The sequence below is a fragment of the Danio rerio genome, chromosome 3, assembly GCF_049306965.1.
Source record: "Danio rerio strain Tuebingen ecotype United States chromosome 3, GRCz12tu, whole genome shotgun sequence".
NCBI lineage: Eukaryota > Metazoa > Chordata > Actinopteri > Cypriniformes > Danionidae > Danio > Danio rerio.
The window spans coordinates 9,848,992-9,872,735 of record NC_133178.1 but is presented as its reverse complement, the minus strand read 5'-3'; the positions used below and the strand labels follow the sequence as shown (position 1 = coordinate 9,872,735).

Genomic DNA, 23,744 nt, shown 5'->3' with positions numbered 1-23,744 from the left:
AAAAAATAAATAAATAAATACAAATAAACCATGGCATCACTGAAGACTAAAATCCATCAAACTATTGCTTTATTCATGTTTCAGAATTAAATAAACAGAATATAAAAAAATACAAAGATAACAGCAAAAACTATGTCTACTATGATATTTATTTCCTATAAAAAAGGCAAAATTACAGTTTACAATTAAATAAAATGAAAAACAAAAGGAAACTTTTTTTTACTTCATATAAGTTTCTCTAGGAAGCTACAGGAGTTCTATACAACAAAATACACTGTAGGCCAAAGGATTTGGCTACTGAAATTCAGATTTCAGAAGAGCTGTGGCAAAAAGAAAGAAACATTTAAGAAATCCATTCAGAAATGTTCAAAATGCTTTAGGCTAGTTTTTAACAGCAGATGGCGCTCTAGGCTAGTCTTTAAAGACAGTGATTAGCTAGTCAGTGATTAGCTAGTCTTTAAAGACAGTGATTAGTAGTGCACATTGCTATTCTTTAGGCGACCAGTTAATTATTTCGTTAATCCACTGAAAACAAAAATAGTTTTGGTAACCTTCAATCAAGTCTTACCATGTGCTTCTGCATTTGAAGTGGTGGTCCTTCTCTGTTGACATCAGTTTGATGCATCAGCCACAATATTCTTAGCCACACTCCTCTTACCATTAGATTGCTATGAGAAAATGATGTGCTACAAGAAAGCCCCCCGTGCCTTACTCAACATACTGAAATTAAAGTCTCAGTAACTTCTGATTCAGTAACTTCATCTGGACTTTAACAGTAGATGGTGCTCTAGCCTAGTTTTAATAGGTGCTCTAGGCTAGTTTTTAACAGCTGATACCTCTGTAAGCTAGTTTTTAACAGCAGGTGGGGCTCTAGGCTAGTCAGCCATCTGCAAAAACTAGACTAGAGTGTTATCTACTGCACCATCTGCTGTCAAAAACTAGACTAGAGTGTTATGTGCTGCGATCTGCTGCGCCATCTGCTGTCAAAAACTATACTAGAGCGTTATCTGCTGCGCCATCTGCTGTCAAAAACTATACTAGAGCGTTATCTGCTGCGCCATCTACTGTCAAAAACTAGACTAGAGCGTTATCTGCGGTTATCTGCTGCGCCATCTACTGTCAAAAACTATACTAGAGCGTTATCTGCTGTTATCTGCTGCGCCATCTACAGTCAAAAACTATACTAGAGCGTTATCTGCTGTTATCTGCTGTGCCATCTACTGTCAAAAACTAGACTAGAGCGTTATCTGCTGCGCCATCTGCTGTCAAAAACTAGACTAGAGCGTTATCTGCTGTTATCTGCTGCGCCATCTACTGTCAAAAACTAGACTAGAGCGTTATCTGCTGTTATCTGCTGCGCCATCTACTGTCAAAAACTATACTAGAGCGTTATCTGCTGCGCCATCTACTGTCAAAAACTAGACTAGAGCGTTATCTGCTGCGCCATCTGCTGTCAAAAACTAGACTAGAGCGTTATCTGCTGTTATCTGCTGCGCCATCTACTGTCAAAAACTAGACTAGAGCGTTATCTGCTGTTATCTGCTGCGCCATCTACTGTCAAAAACTAGACTAGAGCGTTATCTGCTGTTATCTGCTGCGCCATCTACTGTCAAAAACTACACTAGAGCGTTATCTGCTGTTAAAAACTAGTCCAGAGCAATTTCTGCTGGTACAAACTAGCCTAGAATGGCATCTGCTGTTAAAAACTAGCCTAGAGCTCAACCTGCTTTTAAAATCTAGCCTAGACCACCATCTGCTGTCAAAAACTAGACTAGAGCGTTATCTGCTGTTAAAAACTAACATAGAGCGCTGCCTGCTGTTAAAAACTAGCCTACAGAGGCATCAGCAGTAAAAAACTAGCCTAGAGCGCCATCTGCTGTTAAAAAAACTACTCTAGAGGGCACCATTTGCTTTTAAAATCTAGCCTAGAGCACTGTCTGCAGTTAAAAACTAGCCTAGAGAGGCATCAGCAGTTAAAAACTAGCCTAGAGCGCCTATTTAAACTACGCTAGAGCACCAACTGCTGTTTAAGTCCAGGTGAAGTTACTGAATCCGAAGTTACTGAGACTTGAATTTCAGTATTTTGAGTTAGGGGCTAGAGGGCTTTCTTGTTGCCTATCTTTTTCTCATGGCAAACTAACGGTGAGAGGAGTCAACTGTTGTCAACAGAGAACACCATCTGCTGTTAAAGTCTATCCTAGTTGGCGCCAGTGGTGCAGTGGTTAGTGTGTCAACACATGTACTCCGGTGCTCATGGCGACCCGAGTTCGATTCCCGCCTTGCGGTCCTATGCTGATTCTTCCCCTCTCTTTGCTTCCCATGCTTTCCTTTCAATACTCTACTATATATAAAAAAATCCTAGAGCGCCTTCTGCTGTTTAAAAGTAAGCTCAAAATCAATTCAAGAGACAATAGTGATTTTGAAAATCTTTGAATCAATTTCTCGATTGTTTTTTTTGTGACCACATCTCTAGACTTCAGTCACACACTTCACACATTTTCCACTTTGATAATGTTCAGCTCAGAATCGCGCGGTGAAACTGGAAGACTCGAGGTCTGGTTCCCCGGACTACAGGTCTGAAATGAGCCATCCGCACTGGTGGAGGCCAGGTCTACGGTTTTTCCATCCATTCCAATGAAGGAGTCTGTGTGCGGTTGCGCAAACGGCAGCGCACTGGACGCAAATGTTTGCGTCTGCGTGAACGTTGCCGTGCGCCCCTGTGCATGGGTGAACGGGGGCCCGCTGGAGGTCGGGCACGACTGAAACCCGTTCATTGCAGTCGGGCTGAGCTGGTCCAGAGAAAACACCTCGATGCCCTCCAGTCCGGAATCGTGGATCTCGTTGTAGCGCGTTTGGGCTTGACTGCACTGAGCGTACACACTCTGATTGGTCGGAGCCTGGCTGAAGACCGCAGACGAGGCCATCGAACAGGATGCTGGAGCAGATGTGGGCTGCAGAGGGTCGAATTTGGAAGCAAGATCCTGAAGGGTGCTGAGGATCTGCTTCTGGACTTGAGTTTGCTGCGCTTGTTCTCTCTCCAGTCGGCCTTGATGGTCCACCATCATCCTCAGCGCCAGTCCCAAACTTCTCAGCTCATTGCCCAGCAGCTGGATCTGCTCCTGCAGGCTGCTCACGGCTCCAGGCTCCAGGACGTTCCTCTGGGCAGGAGGAGCAGGAGGAGGAGGTGAGGGCTGGTTGCTCACGTTCTGGACACGAGCAGGGGCGGCTGTGTTTTGGGATGCCGCCGCAGACGTGGATGGCTCAGGAAGGCGGATGCCAACACGAGGAGGATTTTGAGGAACACGGACAGGAACACCCACCCGTTGGTGCATCCACCTCCTGTGTGGACTGGCTCCTTGATGTAGTGCTCTCTGCAAAATACAGGTTTGATCATGCATATTGTTGTTTTGTATATGGATTTATCCTCACTTTACAACAAACTCTCTTTTCAGTCATGATGGTGATCCGGCATCTTCCAGCACAAATTAAGCCCTGTGTCTACCTTATGATTAATGTTGTTGCATGTCCGCTAGGGATGTAACAATATTGTAAATACCGTCATACCGCAATAGTAATTTTTTTCAATATTACCGTAGGCGCATGACTCAATAAAACTATATTTCTGAGAAAAGTTTGCTTAAGCGAATGAAGCGAACGGGAGGTAGCGGGAACTACAATTCCCATCAGCCTAGGCGTGGCCATCATCCATTGCGGTCTGTTGTCACTACAGATCCAGTAATGCGGAAATGGAGTGTGTTGCTAGTAGCGGGGAAGAAAAAGAGCTGGAAACGATCGAACCTAAAGCGGGTTTTAAATCGGATGTGTGGAAGCATTTCGGTTTCTTTCTAATGGTAATTTGTATGTTATTGATATGTTCAGTGCTAAGGTAAATAAACACTTTTGGCACTTTTTTTTAGTCTTTTCATTAGTTTTGTTTTTCCTGTAAATTATTCAATAAATATCGTACCGTGCCATTCATACCGAGGTATTATCGTACTGTGAAATTCTGATACCGTTACATCCCTAATGTCCGCCCATGCAAATTTATCCTCGAAAATGTGGCATGAGAGCGATGCATGTGTTAGATAATTTTTTTTTTTTGAGCGATCAATCAATTCCAGATCCTTTGCATAAAGTTTTTAATCAAAATTAAAAATTGTATTACTTTCAATCTGCTAAAACATTTGTTAAACCAATGTTATGTTAAAAAATACATATGCATATTAAAACTGTAAAACAGAATAAAGTGCATGGTCTAATCGGAAACAAAGGAAATCAGTTATCCATTTCATTATTTAATGCATTAAATAGGCTAGTCTTTTAATAAAGTGAGTTTAATTGATCTGAAACTTTTAATTGCATCTACTTTTCTAGTAAATGATAGAAGTTGCACCAGACTGATGAAAACAAACCTGAATACCACTGTGAACAGGGCCACAATTGGATACAGTATCTTCTGTCTACATGACTAGCGAACGCGTCTGAAAAAAACAGCTGAATCTCCGCGAATATGTGATTAACTGATAAAACAAATGTTGTCTGGTTTAGTGATGTTAGTAATGCATGGAAAAATGCAAAGCAGAATTTTTCTGAGCTCAATAACCCACTGATGACAGCCACTTTGTGATGGCTTTGAAGGTGGTTAATGAGGTTTGTTGTGTTACCTTGGCTACCTGATCAACATTGCAAAAAAAACACACTTGCAATCTAGTCGCAGTCACCGCGTGCTTGTGATGCGGTACAATCCATAAACTCTGCCCATTAAATTAACGGCTTGGTCGATATTTAATTATTGATCGTGGGCCACAAGTATCGTTATCATGATAATAATACGATAAATCGTGCAGCCCTAGTCACAGCGATCACTTGATGCAAAAGTATAAACCAGCATTTACTTGGGTTATTCTCCCAAACTGTAAATTTAATCAATTAGAAATATAAAAAAAAAACAAGAATAAACACAATTAAGTACAATGTGTAATGTCAACATGAGAAATAATTATTTATTTATTTTGTTTTTAGATTTTATTTAAGGATGTCTGAAGCACAACCGTGTAACATGTCTGCATCTGCGCAGATGAACCTTACCAAATTTAAAGCAAAACTGCAGTAGATTGCATTTCATTCTGATTTTATCCACAAATAATTATTGGATAGAAATTATAAAAAATTTATTTATTATACATTCATGTATTTATTATATTGATGATGCTTTAGCACTCACCATGTTTGGAGGTCTGGGTGTAGTGAGGTCGTATGAAGCTGACTGCGGTAACACTAGCTTTCTCCCATCAGAGGTAGAGAAACAGGACTGATCTCGTCTCACCGACACCGACACCTGCTGGCCGCCCTGAGGGCTGCTGTCTCTTACCTTCAAAAAACACACAAGCCCGTTTATTTTGGTGTATTACTGTGGGATGTTCACAAAAAAATAATAAAGAATTGATTTATTCATTTGAGTGAAATTGAAGCACATGTTCCTATAATATGCACGTTACTTTTTCTTTTTTTTTTAGATTATAAAATGTATTATTATAGTATTAAATGTTCATTTTATGATTTGACAATGATCAGTTAAACATTTTTAGGCAGAATAAAAAACAACAACAATTTAAATAATTACTAGTGCTGGGCATAAATAAAATACAATAAAAGTTTAATTTGACATAATATATAAGTGTGTATTGTGTGTGTGTGTGTGTGTGTGTGTGTGTGTATATATATATATATATATATATATATATATATATATATATATATATATATATATATATATATATATATATATAAATAAAATATGTATATATAAAACATATATATTATACATATATATATATATATATATATACATATATATATATATATATATATATATTATATATATATTATACATATATATATATATATATATATATATATATATATATATATATATATATATATATATATATATATATATATATAAAATACACAAACTCATATTATTTCAAAACAAAATTTAATTTTGGATGCGATTAATCACGATTAGAGTTTGCCCAGCACTAATAATTAGTTATGAACTTGTTTTTACAATCAGAAGAGAAATGTGCTTAACGGTGATAAAAAAAGTCAGTTTGTAATATATCATTCAATGTTTGGGGATAGTTAGCATGGGGTTTGTAATGCTTAAGTCTCTTCTAGGCTCAGCCGGAAAGCTGGAAAAAAAGTAATTAAGAACAAAAACATGAAGTATTAGACAGAACCTTTTTATCTTCAATTGAACAAACACTCATTGTTTTTCAGCCAGCGATAAACTTCTGGTGAAATGTAAGTGTGTATGTGACTATTTTCAATTTCATAAGGTTCCTTTTACATCATCAATGTTGTAGTGTAGTTAATATATAATAAGTTAAATAGACTTAAGCATTCATTTAGTTGTTCAAGCATAAAATGAGATGAAAGACGTGTAAACGCAGGCACCATCAGTAGCAGCAAGCGAGTGCAGAAACTCCACTAAAAATACATAGACATATTGTGTAAAAATGGAAATTAATGCAGTGCTTTACATCCGCTCTGAGACCCACTTCATATCGTATATCAATCAGGAAGTGACGATCATTCATTTTTAATTAAATCTTAAACATTGAGAGTTTTGTAATGTCGTGGCTGAGTTCACCGAAGCACTTGGACTGGCTGGCTGAAAATTTAAAGAGGCTGTGCATGTACCCCAATTTTAAAAAACCTTTTTGATCCACTTCAAATGTTGACTGCAGTATAAGTTTAATAATAAAAGTAAAAAGTGTAGATGTGCAATACACCCACCCTCGCTCTATGGAGTAAAGCTTTATCCAGGAGCCGTTTGCGTGCCACCAGCATAGGGTTGGCAGGAGAGGGCGTGTGGCGTTTTCGTATAAAAGCAGCAGCGGCGGCAGCACTCATAGCTGCCGTTCCCACTCCCGAACGCTGCCCTTGAACGCCAGCATGCTGCGTGCCTTGTGCCAAAGAAGTGACACTGACAATCCTGATGTCCTCGTCTTTATCCGCACCCTGTGGACCCGCTGGACCCGTCCCAGATGGCTGTCCCGCTCTTGGATTGGCTGAGGATCCAGCCAGCTGAGAAGCAGCGACTCTAGAAGCTTCTCTGAGGAGGTTTCTGAGCTGCTGGTCGCTCCAGCTGCCCGTCCGCGTCTCAGAGCCGCTCGGCATCGAAACCGGCACCATGTGACTGCTGTTTCCAGCTGCTCCATCCTCCTTGTGGGCTCTGCCTTGAAACTCCTTCAGGAACAGGTAGATGGCCTGCGCCGACACCTTGATGTTCTCCAGCTCCAGCACGGCTTTGATTTTACGGAAACTTAAACCAGCTTCCCGCAGCTCCACTACCTTGCGCTTGGCGGCGTCGTCTAGTCGGCCCATGATGGAGAACAAGTAATGAGAGCGAAAAAAACAGGCTGGCGGATCCTGAAATAAAGCAAAAATGTTCAGGATGAAATAGATCTTCCACCTATGTTGATTTAAAGATAGCTCGGTTATCATTTACTCATCTTTTACTTGTTCTTAAGTGTCTTTATCCTGTTGAACACAAAATAATATATATGCAAATGCTGAAAACCTGGAACTACTGTAGGTAACACTTTAGTTTAAGTCACACTATTAACTACTGGCTCATTACTAGGGCCAGACGAAATCTGCGGACATTTTTTGCTATTTTTTGCTAATTTTGGTAAAAATCTGCGGATTTCTGTGGAATTATTTTGGGAGTATCCAGAGGAGTATCATAACTAAAACCTTAATATATAAAAGTAATAAATTACTGAATAAAAACTGAACAAATTCAGATTTACACATTTACTCAAGTAAATAAACAGAATTAATGATGCGCTTTAAATCTGCAGAATTCTGGGGAAAATCTGTGGAAAATCTGCGGAATTTTGGGGAAAATCTGTGGAAAATCTGCAGAAAATTTGCGGAATTTTGCGCGCACAGATTCCGTGTGGGCCTACTCATTACCTGCCTTTTGTTAAGATGTTAACTGTCATAAAGTATGAGCTTATTCTACATCCTTAATCCCACCCAATAGCTAAACCCAGGTACTACCTTACTAACCATTAATAATCCTCTAATGACAAGTTTATTGGGCTAATAGACTTTGTTAGTGGGTTATTCATAGCGTAAATTGTTCACTGCAGGCGTGCTGCTCAATCCTGTTTCTGGAGATCTACCTTCCTGCAGATTTCAGTTGCTACCCATATCAAACACACCTGCCTGTAATTGTCACGTGGAGTTCAGGTCCTAATTAATTGGTTCAGGTGTGTTTGATTTGGGTTAGCAACTGAAATCTGCAGGAAGGTGGCTCTCCAGGAACAGGATTGAGCACCCCTGGTTCACTGCCTGCCAAAAGTCTTGTCGCCTATCCATGTTTTAGGAAAAACAAACAATAACTTGACTTCTACAGCAGTTGATCATTTGGTATCAAAAGTGGCTTATATGAAAGGCAAAGGTCTCTAGATTACGCTTATTTTACCACAATAAAATATGATCATCATGTCTTGACTCTTGACTTTGAATTATTTTATTAGGACAGTAAGGTCTGACTTTGCTTAGACAAAAGTTCTGTCAAAAGTGGTTCGAGCCTCTGGTTCGAGCCTCGGCTGGTTCGAGCCTCGGCTGGGTCAGTTGACATTTCTGTGTGGAGTTTGCATGTTCTCCTTATGTTCGTGTGGGTTTCCTCCGGGTGCTCCGGTTTCCCCCACAAGTTTAAAGACATGTGGTGCAGGTGAATTGGATAAGCTAAATGATCCGTAGTGTATGAGTGTGTATGGATGTTTCCCAGTTATGGGTTGCAGCTGGAAAGGCATCCGCTGCGTAAAAAAAAAATGTGCTGGATAAGTTGGCGGTTCATTCTGCTGTGGTGACCCAAGATTAATAAAGGGACCAAGCCGAAAAGAAAATAAATGAATGAATTATAATGTTGAAAATTTCCTTTAAACGATATCCTGCTATTTTTGATAATAAGAGACTAGTAAAATAAATAATAAAAAGTCTAAAAATTGCTGTTACGTTTACATTTAGTTGGGACATTCTAGCAGAAACTTACATTTACACTTATAAAAATGTGAAAGGGCCTGACTTAAGCTTCACGTCCTCAATAAAATCCTACAATTCAATGATAGAATGCATCCTTGATCATTGTCAGCTTCTTCACCAGCAAATAATGTCCCCTCCAAATCAACCTAAAATGTGTATTGCACGCATTATGTTTTAAATTTAATGCAAATGTGACAAGACTGACGGAAACATAGGGTCCAATTGTAAGTTTATTTTGATTATATATTTGTAGAGTAGAATTTATTTATAATTTCATGTTTTTAATCAATTGATGTGAATGATAACAACTTAAACTTGCTTTTTCTGAAGTTTTTTCTTCCTGAATAACGGTTTTAACATTACAAAACTATTAAAGCTGTAGGTTCAATTGGGCTGAGGACAAGGACAATGGCAGGGTTTGTACATTAGTAAAGTGTTTTTAATAAAGAAAAACAATCTGAGAACCAAATGAATGACACATTCCTTTACAAAACAACTCACATAAATCATCCATCAGTCTATTTCAGACATTTGTGGGATGAAATACTTTTCATTTCCAGTATTTTTTATTTCAGGGACAGATGATGCATGTTTCTGGTACAATGTCCCAGCTAAGTTTCATACAATTTCCTTTGTCCGCTTTTCATAAACTAAACGACGTTCTTGATAGTACATATTGCCAATTATTTTTAAAGAAAAATACTCTTAAGTAAGCTTTACTCCAAAACAGATGTTTTAAACTGGTGTCCAGCTAGTCTGCCAGTCTAATAAGCAATTCACACCAGCATGAGCAGCTAACCACTTCACACCGGTGGCAGATTTTATTTTTGTTAAACCAGTTGTAATTTTAAAAACTCTACTAGTGAAATGTTTTTAATAGGGAAACAAGTTCAGATTCACCCTATCGATCTAGTGCACTAAGAAGAGCACAATAGAATTAAGCATCTCTCACCTATTGCGACTTTGCTCTTCTGCTGTTTTCGTTTAAAGCGACGATACGGTCCATCATAAAGTCACATGACAATGCTCGTCTTTATATTCATAACGCGCTGATCTGATGATTTCAACACAACAACAGTACGTGTTGTTGAAAAGCGTACATTATTGTTTTACTTTACGACCATTGCATTAAAACACACCCCGCCTCCGTTGGACCGTCGCAGGATCAGTGCCGTCACGCCTGCGTCCTCACGGAAACGTCATTAGGACGCGACGGTTGTCGAGCTCAGCGATAGTGTGTCGCGCGCTCTTCATTCATCATGTAAGTTTGACTGTTTGTCTGATTAAAGTTTATGTTGTGCGGACAGTTTTGTTTTCATATTTGTAGCTGCGTTTATGCAGAGATGTTTACGTCGCGTTTTTAGTAAAAAGGGTCGGCATTTTGTACTATCGTGTTTTATCTCGGCGGTGTTAGCATTAGCTCAACAAGCTAGCGTTACACTAAAAGTCAACAAACATTGCATATTTTTAATCATAAATCAAGTCATCGCAGTTTTAAAGGTTTAACTTGCTCATGTAAACTTATGCTTATGTCTAAATGATCTATAATTTCTCTTTAAAGTGGGAATTTCAGTGCAGTGCATTTGTTGGCCACCACGTTTATTTACAATTAACGTTATTCACACTTTTCCACTAACAATTTGTATTAAAATGCTTTAAGTTATGTTAATTGTTTTAATCTAAGCTGTTACTTTCAGCTATATCTAATGTTCATATCACACATTAAATTAAACTGATATGTATAAAAATGTATGAAATTATATTAAATACAAAGTTGAACTTCAATGTGTCAAATTATATAATCCATGTAGACTCCCCACTTATTGAAATATGTATTACCTAATATATATAATAGATCATCATACTCGGTTTTTAAGTATAATTTAAATGTTGCTTATATGGGCAAATGGATAAAACCCTAGTTGCTTATTTACTGTGTTGTATGAAAATGCATAAAATTTTTACTGTTTTGATGCTAGATACCAACTGATACACAACATTAAACAACTGAGAGTACAATTTGAATGACCAAAATGTGAGAAATAGTTTGAATCCGAGTCAGCAATTATTGTGATAAGGAAGTGATCTGTGGGTATTATATTGTAATTAATATCCCTAAAAACCTTATTGTGATTGCAAAATTTCCATAATTTTAGAGAGTATAAGTAGAGGTCAAATTTTATTTTACAGGTTCTGATAGCAAGGTTGGACTATACTTGCCGATCACCATTTAATTAACCAATAAAATATTAAATATAAATGTATTAAATTATGGTTAATTCAAAATGTTGGTACATTAAGAAGAAATGCAAACATGTAAAAAGAAACTACTGCACTGCAGCATAGTAGCTGTTAATTATAGCTGAAAGGAGCATGTTTTTTTTTAATAAAAATTATTTAGTTTACCTTTTTAAACAATATTGGTTTCAATGTATTTTTTATTTTGTGATTTTAATATAACTGTAATTGAAATGGCTTGTACTTTATTAGACTGCAATTGTGCTGACAGATCTCATTAACTGTAAACAGCAGAGCATAACAATGAAATGTAAAATGCAAATAGTGTAGGACAAAGGTGAACACTGTGGTTGCCATGGTTTGCTTTTGTTTCTTTGCGTCTGGCTTTCAAAAAGTGTGGTATTGTAAAATTGAGGTTTTTACTACAGCCTTATAGGCTAGTTCAGTATGAATATATGAACTGTTACACTCTAAAAACCGATACAACATCTAATATTAAGAACTCTACCTGAAATGTGTTGGTCTACAATGCATTTTGTCCCCTGCACTGTGTTTTTAATAAGCAGGCTTATTTCCCTCCAGCTATAAATTTCAGCGATTTATGCAGAAAAGCAGCTGATGCTGTTATTTGCTTTAGAAATCTAAAATCGAATTGCGATTTATCTGATCAAAACTGATTTGTATTTTGAAATGCCATTTGCTTTAATTTCTTTAAAGAGCTGCAGGTTTGATGTGGGAATTTAACAGCACCAAAAAAAAGACCAAGCATAATCAAAGTACGCTATACTATGCTTCTGTTTATTTAAAACATTTTTTTCCAATAAAGTTGTCAGTTCTCGTAACAAATTAAGAAAACAACTACACCATTTTAAATTCAATTTAATAAAATTGTTTAGAATCTTATATATAGCTATATAAAACCTTTACGTTTAGATTTCTTTACATTTTTCATATTTCATGACAATCACTATGGACTGACAATGCTTCGGTTTAAAATCGATTTATCAAGCAGGCCTAAGATCAAGACTGTTTTAACAATGTTTGTTGTTTTTTTCCAAACTAAACCTCCATTGCTTGTTCTATTGGCACAGGGCCCCATCACCAACCAAGCGCAGGGAGCGATCAGAGGACAAGCCCAGGGAACGAGGGAAGGAGAAAGCTCCTGCGAAGGAGGGAGCCGAGAAGGAGAGAGGCAGAGATAAGATCCGCAAGCGCCGCAGCAACTCCACTGGCAGCAGTAGCAGCAGGTACTGGTGGAACAACCCTCAGTCACTTTCCAGTTTCTATACGAAATAAATCACAGGCAGTATTATGGAAATCTAGTTTTAGGAAAGGATTAAGCTGTGCAATGCAGAACCACATTCAATCAGGGTTCTTACAGGTGCTGGAAATCCTTGAAAAGGCTTGCATTTTTCAAGATTCGAAAAGTGCTTAAGTTTGGGATAAAATAATTTGTAAAAATTTAACAGTTGCTTTCATGATAATTTGTCACTATATAGGTAATAATAATGAACTAAATAGGCTATATATGTTACTTTTGCATTAAATGAGGTAACTCTTTACAATAGGTTAATGTTAGTTAATGCATTTATTAACATGAACAAACAGTGAACAGTACATTTACTACAGTATTTGTTCTTGTTGGCTAAGGTTAGTTATTGATAATTCAGTTCAGTCACAGTGCATTAACTAATCTTAACAAGCATGGATTTGGATTTTATAAGGCATTAGTAAATGTTAAACTATGATTCATAAATGCTGTGCAAGTAGAGTTAACACATAGTTAATGTTAGTAAATAAATTAACTAATGAAACCTTGTGAAGTGTGACCTAAAATGAATTTACTCATTGTTCAAAAAGAACTTTGTGACCAGAAATGGTAGCTGTCAAACTGCGATGACTTCATTTGGTTTAAGTTGTTTCAGTTCTTCTTTTTTTATTTCACACTTAATCAATGTAGATGTTGACTTATCACAGTGAATAGTACACTGCAAAAAGACCATTTAAAGAGATTGTTCACCAAAAAAATGAACATTTACTCCCTATTTACTTTCCCTCATGTGGTTCCAAACCTTTGAGTTTGTTCTGTCGAACACAAAAGAATATAGTTTGGAGAATGTTGCAAACCTGTAACCTGGGACTACCATATTAGTTTTTTCTACTATGAAATCAATGCTTTTAGGTTTCTAGCTTTCTCAAAAATACCTTCTTTTGTGCTCACCATATGATAGGAACTCAAAGTTTAGAACAAGTAAAGGGTGAGTAAGTAATGACAATTAAACGGATGCATTTTTTGGGTGAACTATCCCTTTAACAAATTGCAGTTTAATTAAACAAGTATCATGACTGAAATTGCAAATGCTTTTAAATTATTATATGTTGAATTACCCAGTAAAATCATTTGGGAACAATGGAATATTGTGTATTATGCTCTAGAAATGCATTTAAAACATCCATCAAAGTGTAGTATACAGAGTATATGTAAATAGTTTGAAGTCAATAACTCATGTAATACTATTAATTATTTAGTGTTTGTGTAATGTACTGTTTTATTGATTGATTTTTTTTTTTAAATGTTTGGTTTGCTTGGTGTGTTTACCATGATTTACCAGACATACAAGGGACTATTAAATACTGCTTTCATTAAATCATTAAATGTGTTGTTTGAAAATGCACATATTCATGAAAACAGAAACAAGATCAGGTAAAAAAAACATTTCAGAGGAAAGTTAAAGGGATAGCTCACCCAAAATAAACATTTTCTTACTGTTTTTATTCACAGTCAAGTGGTTTTTTTCTTCTCTTGAACACAAAAGATAATATTCTGATGAATGGGTGAAAAAATCAGCAGGTTTATTTGTTGCGCTGAATCGTGTGTTCCCTACATCTAAAGGGGATGAAACTTTTTCTAAAAAGTAATCTTAAAACTAATCTTAAAACACACAAAGTAACTGGACTTGATTCTTTTGTTTTAAAGGTGTGTAAAAAAATCGCTGTTTAGGATTCTTGGGATCAGATTGACTCCACATTGAAAATAAATGGGTAAAGTGAAGAGAAAAAAAGGATATTTGTCTAAAATACATTTTAAATACTATCAATCTGGAAAATTTTACATCTCTGCAAAGGCCGGGGTCTAAAGCACAAATAAAAAATTGGGACATAAACAATTTTTATCTCTTATGTATGCATGCATAAACACGCATGTGTGACTGCAACAGAGAACCATTTTATAGAAATTGGCATAAACATCTACAAAACTGCCTTAGTTATGAAAAATATTCAAAAATAAATGGTTAATTAAAATGCAATACTGGATTAAAAATAAATACTAGAAAATGTATATATAGTTGGTCATATAAAATTTTATATTTCCCTATGTAATTGGTCTGTAAATGTTTGGGGTCAGGAGGACCCCGAGGAACCTAACTAACTTTTTTTTTCTTGGCCCACACTAAAGTTACAATTAATGATTTGTAAAATTTGAAGAGCTTTACAAACAGTAGGTGCATCCCAAATCACAAACTAATGCACTATTCTATGCCATTTTGTAATTTAAATGGTGTATGTAGTGCATTCATACTAAAACTCTTAAGAAGAATAAGTGCACTTTAAATACCTGGATGATGACTTGTTTAACCATTAAATGAGTTGTGGACTGTTGGACACTTCACACACTCAACAGCTGCTGCTTTGCTCGGTAGCGGAAGGGGCGAAGCTTTCGGTCACTGATGTTGGATTACTGTATTTATTTTGGATTGTGAAAGCAAAGTTCTCCTACGAGAGTGATTATAGCGCCTCCTGATGGTGAAGGGTTATACTCATGGCAGGTGTTTGGTAGTTTCACTAGGTAATTTATTTAGCTAATTTGGCAACCGTTAAACGTCATCAGGGAAAATGTTTTAATTTCCACTTAGTAAAAAAAAACATTAGTTCCATTTGGGACGACACTACATAAACTCTGCTGTTGAGTGTGTAAGTGCATAGTGTGCCATTTGGGACGCAGTTAGTGTTTTTAAAATATCCATCAGTACAACGGGTCAAATGTATCTGTGTATTTCAGCTGTGACATTTGTATGGATGCTTTGACTTTAAATAATGAATCGCGTCTGATGTGTTCCAGGTCGAGCTCCAGCTCCAGCAGCAGTTCTGGCTCCAGCTCCGGCTCCTCCAGCGGCTCCAGCTCTTCTTCTGGCTCCAGTCGCTCTGGCTCTTCTAGCTCCTCCCGCTCCTCTAGTTCATCTGGGTCATCGGGGTCTCCCAGCCCGAGCCGCCGTCGCCATGACAACCGCCGCCGCTCACGGTCAAAGTAGGTTTTAGTGATCTTAAACAATGGGCTATATGCACACAGACTTTTAATTATCAGTGTGGCACCCCGGCAGCTTCCGGTGAACTGTCTTTCAATGAAAAAAATATCATGTTTCAGATCTGATTTCTTTAAAAACCAGTGATCTTTACTGCCTATACGATATGAAGTGGGTCTCAGATCGGACAAGAAGAACTGCATTAAGTTCCATTTACCCCCGCCAAGTATTTATAATAAGACAGTTTATTTACCACAGTATTTTCAATGGAGTTTCTGTGCTAGCCTGCTGCTACTGACGGCGCTAGTGGTTACACAGTCTTTCATCTCGTTTTGAACTCTCTGAAGGACATTTTTAGCAAAGTGACACCAGCAAAGATTTTCAGAATTCTTATGTATTAACACTAAAAATCGTATTTAATTTATGTTGTCATTTGTTTGTTGATTTTTAATTTTATATTTATTTTTGAAAATAGCCTTGGTTGCTGACATGGCATTAAATAAAAAATACATTACATCTCATTTTACGCTTGAATATTGAAATGAATGCTTGAGTCTATTTACCTGAATGTATTGTTACATTACAACATCCATGTGTAAAAACAACCTTGTTGAATTGAAAATAGTCACATTAAGCTTTCACCGGAAGGTTGTCATCGGCTTTAAAACTCTAGCTGTGCAAAGAGCCCATTGGTAATGATGAAACGTAGAACGTTGCTGAATTTTCTTTTTTTTTTTTGCCAACCAGGTCCAAATCTCAAAAACGGACTGATGAGAAAGAGAGGAAGCGGAGGAGCCCAAGCCCTAAACCCACCAAACTTTATCTGGGAAGACTCACCAGGAACGTCACTAAGGTATGGTTCAAGATCAGTGTGTTAGATGACAAAAGCAGTATATTTCTGAGTTTCTGACTGTTTTTTTAACAGCAGCTTGGCTAGTTTTTAACAGCAGATGGTGCTCTGGACAAGTTTTTAACAGCAGCTAGGCTAGTTTTAATGGCAGATGATGCTCTAGGCTAGTTTTAATGGCAGATGATGCTCTAGGCTAGTTTTTAACAGCAGATAGGCTAGTTTTTAATGGCAGATGACGGTTTAGGCTAGTTTTTAATTGCAGATGGCACTCTAGGCTAGTTTTTAACAGCAGCTAGGCTAGTTTTTAATGGCAGATGATGCTATAGGCTAGTTTTTAACAGCAGCTAGGCTAGTTTTTAATTGCAGATGACGCTCTAGGCTAGTTTTTAACAGCAACTAGGCTATTTTTGTTTACAACAGATGACGATCTAGGCTAGTTTTTAACAGCAGCTAGGCTAGTTTTTAACAGCAGCTAGGCTAGTTATAATTGCAGATGATGCTCTAGGCTAGTTTTAATGGCAGATGATGCTCTAGGCTAGTTTTTAACAGCAGCTAGGCTAATTTTTAACAGCAGATAGGCTAGTTTTTAATGGCAGATGACGGTTTAGGCTAGTTTTTAATTGCAGATGCCGTCTTAGGCTAGTTTTTAACATTAGCTAGGCTAGTTTTTAATGGCAGGTGATGCTATAGGCTAGTTTTTAACAGCAGCTAGGCTAGTTTTTAATTGCAGATGATGCTCTAGGCTAGTTTTTAACTGCAACTAGGCTATTTTTTTTTTTACAACAGATGACGATTTAAGCTAGTTTTAAACGGCAGATGGTGCTCTAGACTAGTTTTTAACAGAAGCTTTTCTAGTTTTTAATGGCAGATGATGCTCTAGGCTAGTTTTTAACAGCAGCTAGGCTATTTTTAACAACAGATGACTATCTAGGCTAGTTTTAAACGGCAGATGGTGCTCTAGACTAGTTTTTAACAGAACCTATTCTAGTTTTTAATGGCAGATGATGCTCTAGCCTAATTTTTAACAGCAGATGGCGCATTAGGCTAGCTTTTAAAGAGCATTTCCTCACAAAAGCAGCATTTTTTACTTTTATTTAGTCACTTAAATTAATCATTGAAATTTCATAAATCTTTATCACAGCAAAAATAAGTTATTAAAATGTATTTCTTACAGCAAGATGGCATAGACAAAACAAATTATGCACCCCTAATTTGGACTATTTGAGAATTTAGACCAGTAGAAAAACAGAACGTTTACTTGTTCTTTATCTGTCTGCATTTGTATAGTTTAATTGCATGGTCTGTTTAATGGCTGTTTTCTTTAAATGAGTCACTCATACCCTCCACTACAGCAGCACTTCCATACACAACACTTTTTAAGAGTTTTTACTGAGGGTTTTGCTGACACCTCATTTGCCCGATTGTTTTATTCTAAATGTTGGCAGTATTTACTTATTTATTATTTAGGGCTGAAAAGAGAAATGTAAAATCTGTTTAACTAAGGCAAAAAACCTATTGAAACTGCCATTATCTATTGTATATGTATATATTTGAAATGAATGCATATTTAGTTATAGATAAAATTATTATTATTAGATATTTAGTTTGCATATTTAATTAGCATTTTTTGAGAATTGTTCAGGGGTATTACTGGAGTGTGAAATATGCTAATTAATGTTTTATACATTTATACAGAAAAATGTTGATTCATTTAATTTTAAATACCAAGACGTACAAAAAGAGCAAGTTAAAATGGAGCATTAACACATGCATCAAGTATTTTTAAAGCACACTTGATATATATATTCTTGAAGCTTTCTGCTGCTGTTGTTTGCTGATTGTCTGCTGTGCTTGATTTTCTGTAGGATCATATTCAAGAGATCTTCGCCACATATGGCAAGATCAAGATGATTGATATGCCATCAGATCGTCTGCACCCTAATGTATCGAAGGGTTACGCTTATGTGGAGTACGAGTCTCCAGAGGACGCCCAGAAAGCCCTCAAACACATGGATGGAGGTATGTGTGGAGGACGGGAACTAATATTGAATCATACTTAAACTAAAATGGTAACACTAACAAAAAATGACATCTGATTTCAGAAATGTATTAGTTAATTCTGAGAACAAATTAATACTTTTGAAGAGGTGGAAAAAATTTGGCTTTACTTTCTTGCCAATAAATTATAAAATGGGGAGAAAAGGAAATTTGAAAAAGTGTAGCCATTTAAATAGTATACTTAATAAAGGTGAAGATTGTTAGATTATATGTTAATAACCAAAACCTTATTGCATCAGCTATTAAAATATATTTGTAAGATTGTCGCATTTTTATGCAATACATTAATAAAACAATCAGCAGTCAGTATTTTCTTAAACTTAAAATTATTTATTTTAACACGCATGTTTTTATTGATGTGTGTGTACTATATATGTTTATGTATATCTAATAAATGCATACATAAAAACAAAAATATACAAATTTTTTATATAAATAAATAGAGTCTGAAATAGAAGCATGCGTGTGTGTATTTATATGTACATAATAAATATTTACAGAACACGCATATATCATGTCAAAACAAACTTTTGTTTTGGATCTCATTAATATTTCCACAGCACTAAATTACTACAAATGCTCACAGGACAATTACAAAAATAGTTAATTTAATTTTATATATTTTTAGAAAGCACAAAAAGTAAAAACATCAAATAAAAAAGAAATACTGTTAAAATATCTATGTAACAGCTGATTAGAAATAGTTTCTCACAATTGTATTTTATATATTTTTTAAAATTAAAATTGGGAAAAAAATTAAAATTAAAAATTAATTATTTTGTATAAAAAAATAATAATGAATATTTGAATGTTAATGTATCAGCTGGTTGGGAGGAGTTTTTTTTACTCTGTCTCTTTTCTCAGGTCAGATTGACGGTCAGGAAATCACAGCAACTGCTATTCTGGCCCAGAGGATACGTCCTGCTCCGAGGAGACTGTCACCTCCACGCAGAATGCCGCCGCCTCCACCCATGTGGCGCCGCACACCGCCTCGCATGAGAAGAAGGTTGGCCTTTTAAATGCATCTTATGCCTGCTGCTGCTGTTCTTAAAGATTTTCACAAATATTAAGCTCAAAAAATATATATTTATATTAAGATATACACACACGTATTTCCCAAATGATGTTTAACAGAGCAAGGAAATTTTCACAGTATGTCTGATACATTTTTTTTCTTCTGGAGAAAGTCTTATTTGTTTTGTTTCGTCTAGAATAAAAGCAGTTTTTAATTTTTTAAGAACCATTTTAAGGTCAAAATTATTAGTCCCTATAAGCTATGTTTTTTTCCGATAGTCTATAGAACAAACCATCGTTATACAATAACTTGCCTAATTACCCTAACCTGCCTAGTTAACCTAGTTAAGCCTTAGAAATGAGTTATTAAAACTATTATGTTTAGAGATGTGTTGAAGAAAAATCTTCTCTCCATTAAACAGAAGTTGTGGAGAAAAATAAACAGGGGGGCTAATAATTCTGACCTCAACTGTATATATGACATACACAAAAGTTGGCATTTGACCATTGAGCTTCCTTTTTTTTTTTTTTAGAAAAATAGTGTTTAATTATTTTACCCCATTTTTCCGTTACAATAAACCAGTTTCACTGCATGCTCAAAAGAGTTATAACTGTGATTTATAGTTTGCATGTTTAATATTTATTAGAGTTGTGGCATGATTGTTCAAAAAAAGCATTCAAAATTTATTGTATTAATTCTATTTTCGATATATTCTCTTTAAACAATTCTTAGCTTAGTTTTTAACAGCAGATGGCACTCTTGGTTAGTTAAAAACAGCAGATGATGCTCGGTGCTAGTTTTTAACAACATAGGGTGCACTATGCTAGTTTTTAAACAGCTGATGTTACTAGCTTTTAACAGTGGACGGAGCTCTAAGCAAGTTTTTAACAGCTGATGACACTAGGGTAGTTTTTAACAGCAGATGGTGCTCTTGGTTAGTTAAAAACAGCAGATGGTGCTCTAGGCTAGTTTTTAACAGCATAGGGTGCTCTATGCTAGTCATTAAACAGCTGGTGTTACTAGCTTTAAACAGTGGACAAAGTTCTAAGCAAGTTTTTAAAAGCTGATGGCACTCTAGTGTAGTTTTTAACAGCAGATGGTGCTCTAGGCTAGTTATTAACAGCAGTCGGCGCTCTAGGTTTGTTATTAACAGGAGACGGTGCTCTAGGCTAGTTATTAACAGCAGACGGTGCTCTAGGCTAGTTATTAACAGCAGACGGTGCTCTAGGCTAGTTTTTAACAGCAAACAGCGCTTTAAGCTGGTTATTAACAGCAGATAGCACTCTTGTAATTTGCTTTGTTAAAATGAACTTTGTGAAATTTTATAACCAAATTTCAAGAGGATTATCTGCTCATGATTCACCATGGCTGGTCTCGCATCATCAATCACTAACCAACCAATCAGGCTCATTCAAATGCATATAAATAGTCTGTCTGTCTTACCTCAAGTCATCTAGGTTTTTCTACAAAAACCCCCCTTCCACCCTGACTCCTTTCTAATCCAATAGCAGGGGTTCTCGAGACTTACCTGAGCCCCTCTTTCCTCTCTTTCCCTTCTGTCTAAACTGAGGGAGCCACGGGCTCATGGATCTTCAGAGCTCGGGGCTCTCTCCTGGGACACCATGCCAAATACACTTTTATTTATTCAAGCATCAGCTGAGTGTGAACTCTTGAAATCAATGATTATTTTAGATTTGAGTGGTATTTGTAGGGATTAGGAGGCAAGCAGAGAACAGCTATCTGTATAGCATGCAGTGCAATTTACTGTTTAAAACCAAGCTCAGAATTCATTCAAAAGAGAATAGCAAATCTCAAAATCAATGCAGAAACAATTTCTTGACCATTACCGCAGCTCTAACACTCATCATTATTTCACTCACCAGCAAAATGACATTAAGAGAAGTTCAAGTATTTGCAGCTCAATTATTGGACTGTCCTTGCTAACTCCTCAGTTTCTGCGAGGATCGTTAGAACCAGTCAATGCGGCATCCTTGCTGACCTAAAGTTCATTCTAGTTTACACCTGCTGGCAAATGTCCAGTCAGTGACCTTGCGTTTCTGTTTATTTATCCTCCTCCTTCAGAGAGAGCACAGACTCTCGGCCTTTCATGTGTCTTATCAGGTAATTAGCGCATGCATGTCTGTGATTTATCTTCGCCAAAGCTGACAGGACGTCCTCTTCGCAGGTCTCGGTCTCCACGGCGACGCTCCCCGGTGAGAAGGCGCTCTCGCTCCAGGTCTCCAGGCCGCAGGCGTCACCGCTCGCGCTCCAGTTCCAACTCGTCCCGCTAGGAACATGTTTCCAAGACCAGCCCGTTCATATTTTAGTTAGATTTCTCCAAGTGTTTTCATTTTTTTTCCTCTGGTACCTCAGGATTGGACGTAAACACCCCCGTCTTATGACATCTTGGACGTTAGGGTGGATGTGCATGGTTTTAATCTGGTGTTTGTGCATTCACTGGGCTTGTGCTGGATCATTCATTTTACTGTGATTCGTTTGTAATGTGCTTTTTTGTTTTGAGAAATACAGCTTTTTACTGGTTTATGTTGTGGGATGGAATAAAATGCATCATCGTTTTATCTAAAAGTTAATATTTGTCCACAATTCATTGTCTAATTATCTAAAACCTGTAAATCTGGAAGAATCTGAGTAGGAAAATCAATAAACCAGTTTAAATACTAGCGTTCTCAATCGTCATTTACTTTGATGTTCTCACACAGCCGTATGAATTTACTTCTTGAATATGCACCCAACAAATATTCATACTTCTAATGCTGCGTTCACACCAGACGCGGAACACGCGTCAAGCGCGAGTGATTTACATGTTAGGTCAATGCAAATGCGCGAATAGACATCCTGCGGGGCGATGCGTGTGAAATTTAGCGCTTTGCGCGAATCGCTGGAGTTCGAAAATCTGAATTGGTTAATCTTCGTTAACCAATCAGGAGCTTGCACTTGTGGTTGGGCGTGATTGTGACGTAGAACCTGTTGATGATGTCCCAGGGGAAATCCTCCAGCTCACACCAACAAGTTATCAAACTGGGCTGGGCTCAGTCAGAAGCACCGCTGAAAGCCTCCAGTTTCTGGAGTAGTTTGAGGTCGCAGAGCTAGATGCACCTCTGAAAGGATCTTGTGGACACGGCCCTAAACATTTCAAAGCTGTTTTTTAGCCTTTATAAAACGCATAAACACTGTTATTTTCTTAATAAAATCTATGTTAGCCATTTAGCAACGAAGCTACAGTCACTAGGCATACAGAAGCCCTGCCCATCACATGAATCCGTGTCTGTTCTAAAGTGGCTTTGACGCGCGAATAAAGCGAGTAAACTGCAATGTTCAAGCGCGGATGGCATGATTTATCCTGCATTCCGTGTCTGGTGTGAACACAGCATAAGGCCTTCTATTACACTACGAGTGACTCACTGTGGCAAATCGACAAGCTACCTTTCATTAACAATGGAGAGTGAGCAACTTCAGGTGGCCTCCGTCTTCGCGAGCAACAGCAATCGTTGGTGACCAGGTGGGCATCTCGAGCAACATGACAAAGTTGAGAATCCTTCAACCTAATGCAAATGAAGAGCGGCTTTTTTGAGTGACAGCCAATCGGAGCATCAGTAGAGCTCACAGAGAGTGGACCAAAGCGCATCAAATGATCGGTAATTAAAAGGGAAAAAAAAATAGAATAAATGTATATTTTTATATTAGACACACATCTGATGCTTGCATTTGCACTAGCTCCACGTCCACAACTTCACACATTGGGTTAGATTAGGCTGTCCATCCTCCGTGTTCAGTCATTTACTTCCACTGTATCTGTTCAGCTGAAGGAACAGAACCAACCCTGTGATGTCAGACACAACGATATTCCAAGATGGCGGTGCCCTAGGTCTAAAAGCTATAGTAAAACACGCAGTTTTCTGCTAAAGGGTTACATTGAGTTAGTTTAATATATTTTCATTAAAGGGCACCTATGGTAAAAAATCTTCTTTTCAAGCTGTTTGGACAGATCTGTGTGTTGGTATAGTGTATAGATCGTCATACTGGGGTGATATGAACACACTCAGTCCTTTTTTTTCAATTTAACTACAAAAAAAAGGGTCGGCCAATTGGAGCTGTTTTCAAATCGATCGCACCATTACGTAGGTGTGCGATTTTTTTTTTTTTTTTTTTTTTTTTTTTTTTTTTTGATTTTTTTTTTTTTTTTTTTTTTTCCCCCCGC

The 23,744-nt window shown here is 37.0% G+C and overlaps 2 protein-coding genes across 3 annotated transcripts; one reads left to right on the top strand and one right to left on the bottom strand.

Annotated features, from left to right (window-relative positions):
• Positions 1-131: 131 nt before the first annotated feature.
• Positions 132-10,233, bottom strand: si:dkey-29p9.3. The gene is made up of 4 exons (XM_002661093.8): positions 10,016-10,233; positions 6,802-7,437; positions 5,225-5,371; positions 132-3,371 (listed from the first exon to the last, which is right to left on the bottom strand). The coding sequence occupies exons 2-4, from the start codon at positions 7,390-7,392 to the stop codon at positions 2,490-2,492; spliced, it is 1,620 nt and encodes a 539-aa protein (XP_002661139.2). The 5' UTR covers positions 7,393-7,437; positions 10,016-10,233; the 3' UTR covers positions 132-2,489.
• rnps1 (RNA binding protein S1, serine-rich domain) lies at positions 10,100-22,208 on the top strand. 2 transcript variants are annotated; one of them, NM_199761.2, is given in 7 exon segments: positions 10,100-10,324; positions 12,393-12,548; positions 15,422-15,607; positions 16,350-16,455; positions 18,318-18,471; positions 19,375-19,516; positions 21,711-22,208. In NM_199761.2, coding segments are annotated over 7 exon segments (852 nt in total). In that variant the 5' UTR covers positions 10,100-10,322; the 3' UTR covers positions 21,817-22,208.
• Positions 22,209-23,744: the final 1,536 nt, after the last annotated feature.

Bases quoted from the DNA above. Each gene is read 5' to 3' on its own strand.
- si:dkey-29p9.3 (XM_002661093.8), bottom strand. From the start codon at position 7,392: ATGGGCCGACTAGACGACGCCGCCAAGCGCAAGGTAGTGGAGCTGCGG. The intron at 5,372-6,801 runs GTGGGTGTATTG...TGTTTTTTGAAG, and splicing joins CTTTACTCCATAGAGCGAGG to GTAAGAGACAGCAGCCCTCA. The intron at 3,372-5,224 runs GTGAGTGCTAAA...TGTATTTTGCAG, and splicing joins CACCCAGACCTCCAAACATG to AGAGCACTACATCAAGGAGC.